General features: G+C 46.3%; 1 protein-coding gene across 3 annotated transcripts in view; it reads right to left on the minus strand.

The window, feature by feature from the left end:
- Positions 1-11,112, minus strand: part of TMEM161A (transmembrane protein 161A) — a 43,073-nt gene extending 31,961 nt beyond the window's left edge. The window contains exons 1-2 of one of the 3 annotated variants that reach the window (XM_073555118.1): positions 10,974-11,112; positions 4,265-4,368 (exon numbers count right to left, since the gene is read on the minus strand). In XM_073555118.1, the coding sequence (XP_073411219.1) occupies positions 4,265-4,368; positions 10,974-10,976 (107 nt within the window). In that variant the 5' untranslated portion in view covers positions 10,977-11,112. Of the gene's footprint in view, positions 1-4,264; positions 4,369-10,691; positions 10,741-10,772; positions 10,792-10,973 lie in introns of those variants that run through there. The other 2 variants (XM_073555120.1, XM_073555119.1) reach the window with 2 other exon arrangements.
- Positions 11,113-11,844: the final 732 nt, after the last annotated feature.

An 11,844-nucleotide genomic window follows, 5' to 3' on the forward strand; every position in this document is an offset into this window, starting at 1 on the left:
ACCTCTATCTCCTCTTCTCTCATCCCATTCCTGTTCCCTCGGTGACCTCCTCTGAAAGAACTTTGTTATGAAAGGACCTTTTAAAATCTATAGGCCCCAGGTTTGGGCATCCCTTCATTTTATCCCCTGCCTTTGGAGGAGGTGATCCAACGTCTCCCTGAATAGGAACTTCGTTTCGCAGGGGATCGAGCATATCTTCATTTAAGCTTGTAAATCCCCTGGCCAACATTTGAGCCACAACTTTCTTCGGGCTGCGTTTTGACAGGGCTCCCGCTTTGGATGATAATCTTACTGAGTCGGCTGACAAGTCCGCCGAGAAGGCCGCCTGCCCTCCTTATTCTTGGAATAGATTCCCGAATCCTTTCCCCTGGGTGTACCTTCCCTCAGCTATTTATCTAGTTGATCCACCCATACCATAAGGCTCTGGAGGTACATGTTGCCGCTATAGCTGGCCTATTGCTTCCCAAGCACCCTTGAGGAAGGTATCGGCCTAAGGGGTGATTCAGAGTACCTCTATCATCAAAGGGGAGTGCAAACTTTTTTTTTTTTGAGACCTTGGCGACAGCTACTTCAGATTTCGAGGCCTTGTCCCAAGATGTGGATGCCCCTTGGTCAAAGGGATATTTCCTCTTAAGGGAAGAGACTGCCTATCCGGCCTTTCCCCCCCTTTTTTTTTTTTACCCCTGTACATTCTCGTTTAGCAGGAACACCCTGCATTTCTTTTGGCCCAGTCCCCCAACATTCTGTCCTGGACTGGCCTATCAGGGCGAGGGTCTGCCACCCCCATGGTAGATCTTACTGCCTTTATCAGCGTGTCCACCTCCTCTAGGGGAGTACAATGATGGCCTCCCGTTTGCTCGTCTGACGCAGAGGTATGTGAGGAAATCTCCTCTGACGTCGAGACATGTGACTGGGAACCCGCTATGGCGTCCCTCCCTTTAACTCCCCCCCCCCCCCCATGTCAGGGATGAAAAGGGGGGTACTCTGAACCTCTGAACTGATTACAGCTCTTAGGTCCGCGGGATTCACGGAGCCTCTTATCTCATGAGATTGGTAGGGCTCTGCTACCAGTGGGGCATACCCCGTTCTTTGTTTTCCCCCTTCTTATTTCCCTGATAAGGGAAAAGAAGTCTGTTACAATGGTGAACATTCTCGAACGTCACTCACCAGGTATGCGCGGTTGCATGTACCAGTTCGGGAGGTGGATTCAGGTCCCGTGCGGGCTGATCCAAGGATGGTGACTGCTCCTTGCAGCCGATCTGCTGCGCTGCGTGGAGTGGCTACTAGACCGGTCACCACGCCTGTCCGCTCTTTTGACGGAGATGGTGGTGTCGCTGCTGCCTGGCTCCTGCTTGGGCTGCTGCTCCTGCTGTTCCCCTGTCCCCCACTTCCGGGATGCTTCCAGCCAGGAGCACTTTCATTTTGGAATCTCCCGGCGTGTGACGTCACCTCCCAGGCTGCACCGCTCACTGTCCGGGAGTGCGCCGTGCGCATGCGCCGACCGCGGGGACCCGGAAGTCGTTTGTTCATTTCCGGGGCAGCGCCATATTGGTACACCTCTGTACCATAGCGCGGCCCGCGCATGCCCTGGGTCCCCACCAGCCCCCTTTCCGGAGCGGCGGCTCGGTCCACTCCCCCCCGCCCACCCTGTCGAGCCCGTCGGCTGCAGCGGTGGCGGCTTCAGGAACCGACCCCACCGTGACAGGGGCCTCCCCGCTGTCAATGCTCGGACGGGACGGCCCTGGATCTCCTCTTTGGTAAGCTGCTGCTGCTGGTTCTGTAGGTCACCCGTCAGGGACAGGAACCCAACTGAAGGCGGAGGGGAGGTACCGCCCTTTTTATCTGTAGGTTCCTGTCCAGGATGGGCGGATCCCCACTCTCCGTGGTGCTGTCATGGGAGTGAGAGAAAGTCTCCAGACGTGGCTCCAGGAGGAGTGTTCCCTTCTGGTGAATACTGCAGGAAAAGGACTCTATTGGACTTTATCTTTGTTTTGTTTTGCCATTATGCCAGAAAGGCCATGTTTACTTTGTTCAGCCCTGCTATGGTTTATGGTTTGCTCTAAAAAACCAGCAGGTGATTTACCAAGAAGTGTTCCTGTGATTACCTCTGCCAGCAGCTGAGTGGGTCAACCTCTCAGAATGTTTAGAGTATAAAAACAAGGTGTTCATGCACTTAGCATTTTTTCATTTAACAACATAATTGTGTGTTTTCCAGATTAAAAAACAAACAAAAAAGTGCTGTCTAGCTTAAAGTGGATCTTTCACCAATTTTTTCATGTTGAACTGGTCACACAACTTCATAGTGGCTAAAAAAACCATGGTTTTACTTTTTTAAATTCTGACTCTCCATTCGACTCTCCGTTGCAGAGACATTAGCAATCAAAGTATTGACACCTAATGAGTTAAAAAAAAAAAAAAAATCAAGTTCAAATGGTTGTTAACAGTTTTCGCTGGAAGTGTGTGCTTCTGCCTGTATGAGGTGCTCAATCATATGCAGGCAGCGACATACTAGCGATAGAACATGCCCCAACAAAACTTAAGTTTCTCAGTGTGTCAGATGTAAGGATAGATGTCTGATCTCCTGGTCTAACCTTCTGCATGATAAGACAGTACTGGGTATTGAGCATAAATGATTCACAGCTTTCAGATAAGGTTAAAATGGGAGCAAAGGCAGCACAACTGAGATTAGTTGTGTCACATTACAAACCCTTCCATCATCTTTCCTCCTCATACAGGGAGAAGTACACGTCCCTAGTGAAAATGATTATATGATTATTATTATTATTATTAAAATGAACTGATTAACTTTTTTTTTTTTTTTAATTCAAGTTGGTGTTGAAAGACAACCCCTTCTCCATCACTATATTTCCCCCCAAGTAAAATAACAACACCTATACACACTTCTGGTGCAGGTGCCACTCCAGTGGTGTTGAGACTGGCTCATTAATAATGTGACACAAGCCTCGGGAGAGTGAGTGCCAACACTGCCTGCACCAGAGGTGAGTATGTGTGTTATCATTTTACTCGGAAAGTAGTACATAGGGATTGAGAAGGGTTGTCCGAGTAGTGGACAACCCATTTTTAACTTATTAGGTGCCAATACTTTGATTGCTAATAGCTTTGTAATGGTGAGAGGAAATTAAAAAGACATAAAAAAAAAAAAAAAAAATCCACCACATTTATTTTCGCTTTTCAGCCACTATTACATCGTGCGTCCAGTTCAACATGAAAAAATGGGTAACAGGTGCTCATTGAAAAAATAAATAAAATCTTGCTAAAAAGTTAGACATCTTCTAGTTGGCAGTCAACTAGACCTAAAGGTGCCAGGCTTCTAAATACTATTAATTGGCAAATCACACATTAAATGCTCTTCCAGCTCATTGAAAGAACTGTGGCTGTTCATATCCACAATTTCCTCTATATATTAGGCCCTATACTACTCTGTACAAACAGTATCAATAGGAGAGAAAGCTAAACATGCTCATCTTAAATCAGAACAGGTTACTGGAGTCTGGGGAGGAGAGTAAACCAGCTGGTATTAAAGTAGCACTCCTCCTCCCATCAAAGTATCTTTTCCATGAAGAAATAATTCCTCTCTTCAACTCCTGACCCAGCTGCTCCGCTCCTCCCCTGTCATTGACTTTTGCAATGACTCATGTCTCATACAGGGAAAATTGACCTCCTGTTTCTACATAGAGCTTATATGGATTCAGCTCGTCATTTTGTAATCACTGATGTCATAGACCTAATGGAAAAATAAGAATTAGCTGGGTAGAAAGGCAGAATGAGCAATTGTAAGTCCACAGTGCTATATAATATGATGATTGCAGTATATTAAGAGGATAAACATTTTGATGGGAGGAGTGCTTCTTTAAATTCCTCATAAGCTAGACTACTAAGTATTAACTCCCCACTTTAGCCTAGACTACCAAGAAATAAAGCTGCTCATAACTTAAATCATTATGAATTAACCCCTACTTTTACTCCAGACACTGGAACACCTCTATACATGATATAAACCTTTGCTATACCTTATCCCCCCCATGTTCTGTTGTCTAAAACCTTGGTGCATGCTATAGTCTATTGTTATACTGAATATTTTATTACTGAATGTTTCAGTACTGCAAGAAAAAAAAAACCTGACAGATCTCCATATTAGACAAGTTGTTTTGAGGACATTTATAGAGGATGAACACATGAGTTCCAGATAATACATCTCTAGAAAAGCTCAGAAATTAACCTTATTATTTCTCAATAAACTCACCTGCCATTGCATAAAAGCCACCGTGCAAGGGAATAGTGAGGAGACACCCTGTACATGACACTGGCCATCAGTAAGGTGACGATCATTTGTACCCCCATTACAGCCTGGAGAGAATGAGAACAAATACAGTGATTAGCAATTAGCACCTCAAGTAGAACAAAAATATACGGGTACACATTATAGTACACTAGATGTTACAAACTATTTGTCATATATATTAGGACTGATCTGTACAACTCTTGCAATATAGCGTTTCCCTTGTAGAACAAATAGCACTTTACTTCCTATAGACAGGCAGCAAGATGGTGTCTGCTACTGACAAGTCCAAGATGGAGTGATGTGTCACTGAGGTAGATGGCCTCGATGATATGACACCCGCAAAAAGCTCCAGCACTAAGAGTGCTGAGAGGTTTTACTTAGTGAAGCAGCAAAGGGTGAAGGTGTCAGGAATGACTGTTACGTAGCGGGTGGGATCGGTCAATCCCTTCCTCCAATCCGTTAGGTGCAGCTGACCTGCTCATAACTGTGTGTAGAGGTGGAAACATCTCTGAGACATGGTCTCTGTGGGAGCTGGAGAGACCTGCTTCTGGTCAGACAAAGCGGTGAGATTCTGGACAACAATGTGAAGGTGTGAGCCCTGTACAACTGTATGGACTAGTTTGCGTGTTGCCTTATACCGAATAGCTGTTTATCTGTTTTGCTGGAAAAGATTTATGAACTTTAATAAATCTGCCTGCTTGGACACAGAAAATGCATACCTGTGTGAATGTGAAGGTTGCCTAATGCCTACCTGAAAGAATGCCTAAATTGCATTCCCACCAGTTTACCCTTATCAAAGGATGACTATCTTAAAAAGCAGTATTATTTACCCAGCTGTCATCATCCCAAAACTTAGATGTCATTTCAGGTATGGAGGAAAAAAATCAATTTATGACAGACAGAACATGAATTTCAGTAAAAGTAGCATAGGCCTGTTTCACACATCTGACATGCATGGAACCGGGATAATCAGGCCGCAGGTCTCCCAACACAACCTCAATAGCATTATATGCGTCTAGGAGGTTGTTGACTTCGGGTCAGAATTCTGGCCACTGGGCATCACGATCCACGTTGAACCGTGAATGTCAGATGGGTGAAACCAGTCTAACATGCACAATAGCTTACATCACCCATCACCACTCTAGAAGGCCAGTCATCACCAAAAGGCTAGTATTCAGTGTACGAAATAGGCAATTAGTTCACCGAAATGAAATAAAAAAAATTAAATAAAATGTCACTTTTATTGATATTTTTTAAATAAAAAAAATATCAAAAATATGTTACAATCAATGTATGTATGGGCATCCAATATAGGTATGCCTGACTAAAGACCATAGAAGAAGAAGAAGAGAGGTAAGAGTAACAACGATTTCGATTTATCCGGTTCCTAACGTACGGTGGAGGTTGGCACCCTAGGAACGCAAATAGCCCCTTTCTCAATGTATGCTTGCCATGATAGGCCCTAACAAGCCCTACAAAGCAATACCAAAGAAAGGTATCAGTCATCATAATCTGAATTTTGAAGAAATCATAGCCTACTTAATATTATCAACTCCAATTAGATGTGAAATACAGTCCAACCTTCCATTACCCCCTCCATTCATTCTCCTGGCTCTGGATACATTCTGTACAGTAATCCTACCTTCCATTACCTCCTCCATTCATTCTCCTGTATCTGGATACATCCTGTACAGTAATCCGACCTTCCATTACCGCCTCCATTCATCCTTCAGGCTCTGGATACATTCTGTACGGTAATCCTACCTTCCATTACCCCCTCCATTCACCCTCCTGGCTCTGGATACATCCTGTACATTAATCCTACCTTCCATTACCTCCTCCATTCATTCTCCTGGCTCTGGATACATCCTGTACAGTTATCCTGCCTTCCATAACCGCCTCTATTCATCCTCCAGGCTCTGAATACATCCTGTATAGTAATCATACCTTCCATTACCCCCTCCATTCATCCTCCTGGCACTGGATACAACCTGTACAGTAATCCTACCTTCCATTACCCCCTCCATTCATCCTCCTGGCTCTCGACACATCCTGTACAGTAATCCTACCTTCCATAACCGCCTCTATTCATCCTCCTGGCTCTGAATACATCCTGTATAGTAATCATGCCTTCCATTACCCCCTCCATTCATCCTCCTGGCTCTGGATACATCCTGTACAGTAATCCTACTTTCCATTACCTCCTCCATTCATCCTCCAGGCTCTCGACACATCCTGTACAGTAATCCTACCTTCCATTACCGCCTCCATTCATCCTCCTGGCTCTCGACACATCCTGTACAGTAATCCTACCTTCCATTACCGCCTCCATTCATCCTCCTGGCTCTCGACACATCCTGTACAGTAATCCTACCTTCCATTACCTCCTCCATTCACCCTCCAGGCTCTGGGTACATCCTGTACAGTAATCCTACCTTCCATTGCCCCCTCCATTCATCCTCCTGGCTCTGGATACATCCTGTACAGTAATCATACCTTCCATTACCGCCTCCATTCATCCTCTTGGCTCTGGATACAGCCTGTGCAGTATTCCTACCTTCCATTACCCCCTCCATTCATCCTCCTGGCTCTGGATACATCCTGTAAAGTAATCCTACCTTCCATTACCCCCTTCATTCATCCTCCTGGCTCTGGGTACATTCTGTACAGTAATCCTACCTTCCATTACCCCCTCCATTCATCCTCCTGGCTCTGGATACATCCTGTACAGTAATCCTACCTTCCATTGCCCCCTCCATTCATCCTTCAGGCTCTGGGTACATCCTGTACAGTAATCCTACCTTCCATTGCCCCCTCCATTCATCCTCCTGGCTCTGGAAACATCCTGTACAGTAATCCTACCTTCCATTACCGCCTCCATTCATCCTCTTGGCTCTGGATACATCCTGTACAGTATTCTTACCTTCCATTACCCCCTCCATTCATCCTCCAGGCTCTGGATACATCCTGTACAGTAATCTTACCTTCCATAACCCCCTCCATTCATCCTCATGGCTCTGGGTACATTCTGTACAGTAATCCTACCTTCCATTACCCCCTCCATTCATCCTCCTGGCTCTGGATACATTCTGTACAGTAATCCTACCTTCCATTACCTCCTCCATTCATCCTCCAGGCTCTCGACACATCCTGTACAGTAATCCTACCTTCCATTACCTCCTCCATTCATCCTCCAGGCTCTCGACATCCTGTACAGTAATCCTACCTTCCATTACCGCCTCCATTCATCCTCCAGGCTCTCGACACATCCTGTACAGTAATCCTACCTTCCATTACCGCCTCCATTCATCCTCCTGGCTCTCGACACATCCTGTACAGTAATCCTACCTTCCATTACCGCCTTCATTCATCCTCCTGGCTCTCGACACATCCTGTACAGTAATCCTACCTTCCATTACCTCCTCCATTCACCCTCCAGGCTCTGGGTACATCCTGTACAGTAATCCTACCTTCCATTGCCCCCTCCATTCATCCTCCTGGCTCTGGATACATCCTGTACAGTAATCATACCTTCCATTACCGCCTCCATTCATTCTCTTGGCTCTGGATACAGCCTGTGCAGTATTCCTACCTTCCATTACCCCCTCCATTCATCCTCCTGGCTCTGGATACATCCTGTACAGTAATCCTACCTTCCATTACCCCCTTCATTCATCCTCCTGGCTCTGGGTACATTCTGTACAGTAATCCTACCTTCCATTACCCCCTCCATTCATCCTCCTGGCTCTGGATACATCCTGTACAGTAATCCTACCTTCCATTGCCCCCTCCATTCATCATTCAGGCTCTGGGTACATCTTGTACAGTAATCCTACCTTCCATTGCCCCCTCCATTCATCCTCCTGGCTCTGGATACATCCTGTACAGTAATCCTACCTTCCATTACCGCCTCCATTCATCCTCTTGGCTCTGGATAAATCCTGTACAGTATTCTTACCTTCCATTACCCCCTCCATTCATCCTCCAGGCTCTGGATACATCCTGTACAGTAATCTTACCTTCCATAACCCCCTCCATTCATCCTCCTGGCTCTGGGTACATTCTGTACAGTAATCCTACCTTCCATTACCCCCTCCATTCATCCTCCTGGCTCTGGATACATTCTGTACAGTAATCCTACCTTCCATTACCTCCTCCATTCATCCTCCAGGCTCTCGACACATCCTGTACAGTAATCCTACCTTCCATTACCTCCTCCATTCATCCTCCAGGCTCTCGACATCCTGTACAGTAATCCTACATTCCATTACCCCCTCCATTCATCCTCCTGGCTCTGGATACATTCTGTACAGTAATCCTACCTTCCATTACCCCTCCATTCATCCTCCAAGCTCTGGGTACATCCTGTACAGTAATCATCTCTTGCATTACAGCCTCCATTCATCCTCCAGACTCTGGGTACATCCTGTACAGTAATCCTACCTTCCATTACCGCCTCCATTCATCCTCCTGGCTCTGGATACATCCTGTACAGTAATCATCTCTTGCATTACAGCCTCCATTCATCCTCCAGGCTCTGGGTACATCCTGTACAGTAATCCTACCTTCCATTACCGCCTCCATTCATCCTCTTGGCTCTGGATACATCCTGTAAAGTATTCCTACCTTCCATTACCCCCTCCATTCATCCTCCTGGCTCTGGATACATCGTGTACAGTAATCCTACCTTCCATTACCCCCTCCATTCATCCTTCTGGCTCTGGGTACATTCTGTACAGTAATCCTACCTTCCATTACCTCCTCCATTCATCCTCCAGGCTCTCGACACATCCTGTACAGTAATCCTACCTACCATTACCTCCTCCATTCATCCTCCAGGCTCTCGACACATCCTGTACAGTAATCCTACCTTCCATTACCCCCTCCATTCATCCTCCTGGCTCTGGATACATTCTGTACAGTAATCCTACCTTCCATTACCCCCTCCATTCATCCTTCAGGCTCTGGATACATCCTGTACAGTAATCCTACCTTCCATTACCCCCTCCATTCATTCTCCAGGCTCTGAATACATCCTGTACAGTAATCCTACCTTCCATTACCTCCTCCATTCATCCTCCTGGCTCTGGATACATTCTGTACAGTAATCCTACCTTCCATTACCCCCTCCATTCATCCTTCAGGCTCTGGATACATCCTGTACAGTAATCCTACCTTCCATTACCCCCTCCATTCATCCTTCAGGCTCTGGATACATCCTGTACAGTAATCCTACCTTCCATTACCCCCTCCATTCATCCTTCAGGCTCTGGATACATCCTGTACAGTAATCCTACCTTCCATTACCCCCTCCATTCATCCTCTGGATACATCCTGTACAGTAATCCTACCTTCCATTACCCCCTCCATTCATCCTTCAGGCTCTGGATACATCCTGTACAGTAATCCTACCTTCCATTACCGCCTCCATTCATCCTCCTGGCTCTGGATACATTCTGTACAGTAATCCTACCTTCCATTACCCCCTCCATTCATCCTTCAGGCTCTGGATACATCCTGTACAGTAATCCTACCTTCCATTACCTCCTCCATTCATCCTCCTGGCTCTGGATACATTCTGTACAGTAATCCTACCTTCCATTACCCCCTCCATTCATCCTTCAGGCTCTGGATACATCCTGTACAGTAATCCTACCTTCCATTACCCCCTCCATTCATCCTCCAGGCTCTGGGTACATTCTGTACAGTAATACTACCTTCCATTACCCCCTCCATTCATCCTTCAGGCTCTGGATACATCCTGTACAGTAATCCTACCTTCCATTACCCCCTCCATTCATCCTTCAGGCTCTGGATACATTCTGTACAGTAATCCTACCTTCCATTACCTCCTCCATTCATTCTCCTGGCTCTGGATACATCCTGTACAGTAATCCTACCTTCCATTACCCCCTCCATTCATCCTCCAGGCTCTGGGTACATTCTGTACAGTAATCCGACCTTCCATTACCTCCTCCATTCATTCTCCTGGCTCTGGATACATCCTGTACAGTAATCCTACCTTCCATTACCGCCTCCATTCATCCTCCTGGCTCTGGATACATCCTGTACAGTAATCCTACCTTCCATTACCCCCTCCATTCATCCTCCAGGCTCTGGATACATTCTGTACAGTAATCCTACCTTCCATTACCTCCTCCATTCATTCTCCTGGCTCTGGATACATCCTGTACAGTAATCCTACCTTCCATTACCCCCTCCATTCATCCTCCAGGCTCTGGGTACATTCTGTACAGTAATCCGACCTTCCATTACCTCCTCCATTCATTCTCCTGGCTCTGGATACATCCTGTACAGTAATCCTACCTTCCATTACCCCCTCCATTCATCCTCCAGGCTCTGGGTACATTCTGTACAGTAATACTACCTTCCATTCCTGCCTCCATTTATCCCCCTCGTTTTGGATACATGTTGTGCACAAGTAAGCAAATGAAAGCAGGAAACTGACTGGTTGTTTTGGCCACTTCCATCACTTTACTGCACTGACGTAATCAGTAAGTAAAGTATGTCTGTCTAATCCAAATCCCCAGAAAAACTTCTGGACGTTCTTTACAATCTATAAGCCGATAAACCTTTCCATGCTATGAGCACTTCAGTAAACTTTTCATCTCATGAAGAAGCACGTGACATTAACCCCATCCGCTCTTACCATGCTGGAGTTCGTGCTCCAATTGTGGCCCGAAGAGTAATTCACATTTCGCTAGCCATGTGATGACAGAACAGCTGCAGGGAGGGCAGTGCGCTGTCCCTTTAAGGAAGTTAAAACCAGTCTCATCTTGTAAACCAATCAAAACACCAGCCCGATTTGATCGACAGCAGAACGACCAATAGGGTGTGTCCATTCGGAAGGAGTGGGCGGTGCTTTTGTTATTTATAGTTTATCAGTGTATCCGGGTACTACAGGGTCGTACGCAGTGCGCTGCATGTTGGGAGTTGTAGTACCTGTGAGCACTGAGGAGCTGCGCTTGGCGCGGCGCAGGAGGGTGGTCTGGACTGACAGCTGGAGATCTGGCTGCAGGGTGGTCACTTTTCCTAATGTCGCACAGGAGGAGAGGTGTGACAGGTATCTGCTGCGTGTCTCCAGTCAGCGGTCATGTGACGCCATACATTAGGGTTGATTCGCCATTTCTCTCCGGTGACAGCTGTTTCAGGGCCTGTCTCTGCACAGCGGCTCATACACACATTGGGACATGTACAGTCAGTGATTGGCCCTTTTCTATTTATTTGAGGCTTCCATCAATATTCCGTACACTTGTTTGCCTCTGCCACTTGCTGTTCTGCCCTGTGCACACGGTGCGGATTTGCAGCAGAACTGCAAGTGATGTACAGCACCATTGTAGCCTATGTGAAACAACATCCGCTGTGCACATGCTGCGTTTTTTTCCGCGCAGATTTGGTGTGGAATGAAAAATGCAGCATGTCACTTCTTTTGTGCGCTTTTGCTGCAGTTTTCCACCTGCTCCATTCTAGAGATCCGCAGGTGGAAAACCGCACAAAACATGCAGTAAAACCGCACTAAA

The sequence above is a fragment of the Dendrobates tinctorius genome, unplaced genomic scaffold (genome assembly GCF_039654945.1).
Source record: "Dendrobates tinctorius isolate UK_male_01 unplaced genomic scaffold, ASM3965494v1 ptg000219l, whole genome shotgun sequence".
In the NCBI taxonomy this organism is placed as follows: Eukaryota; Metazoa; Chordata; class Amphibia; order Anura; family Dendrobatidae; genus Dendrobates; species Dendrobates tinctorius.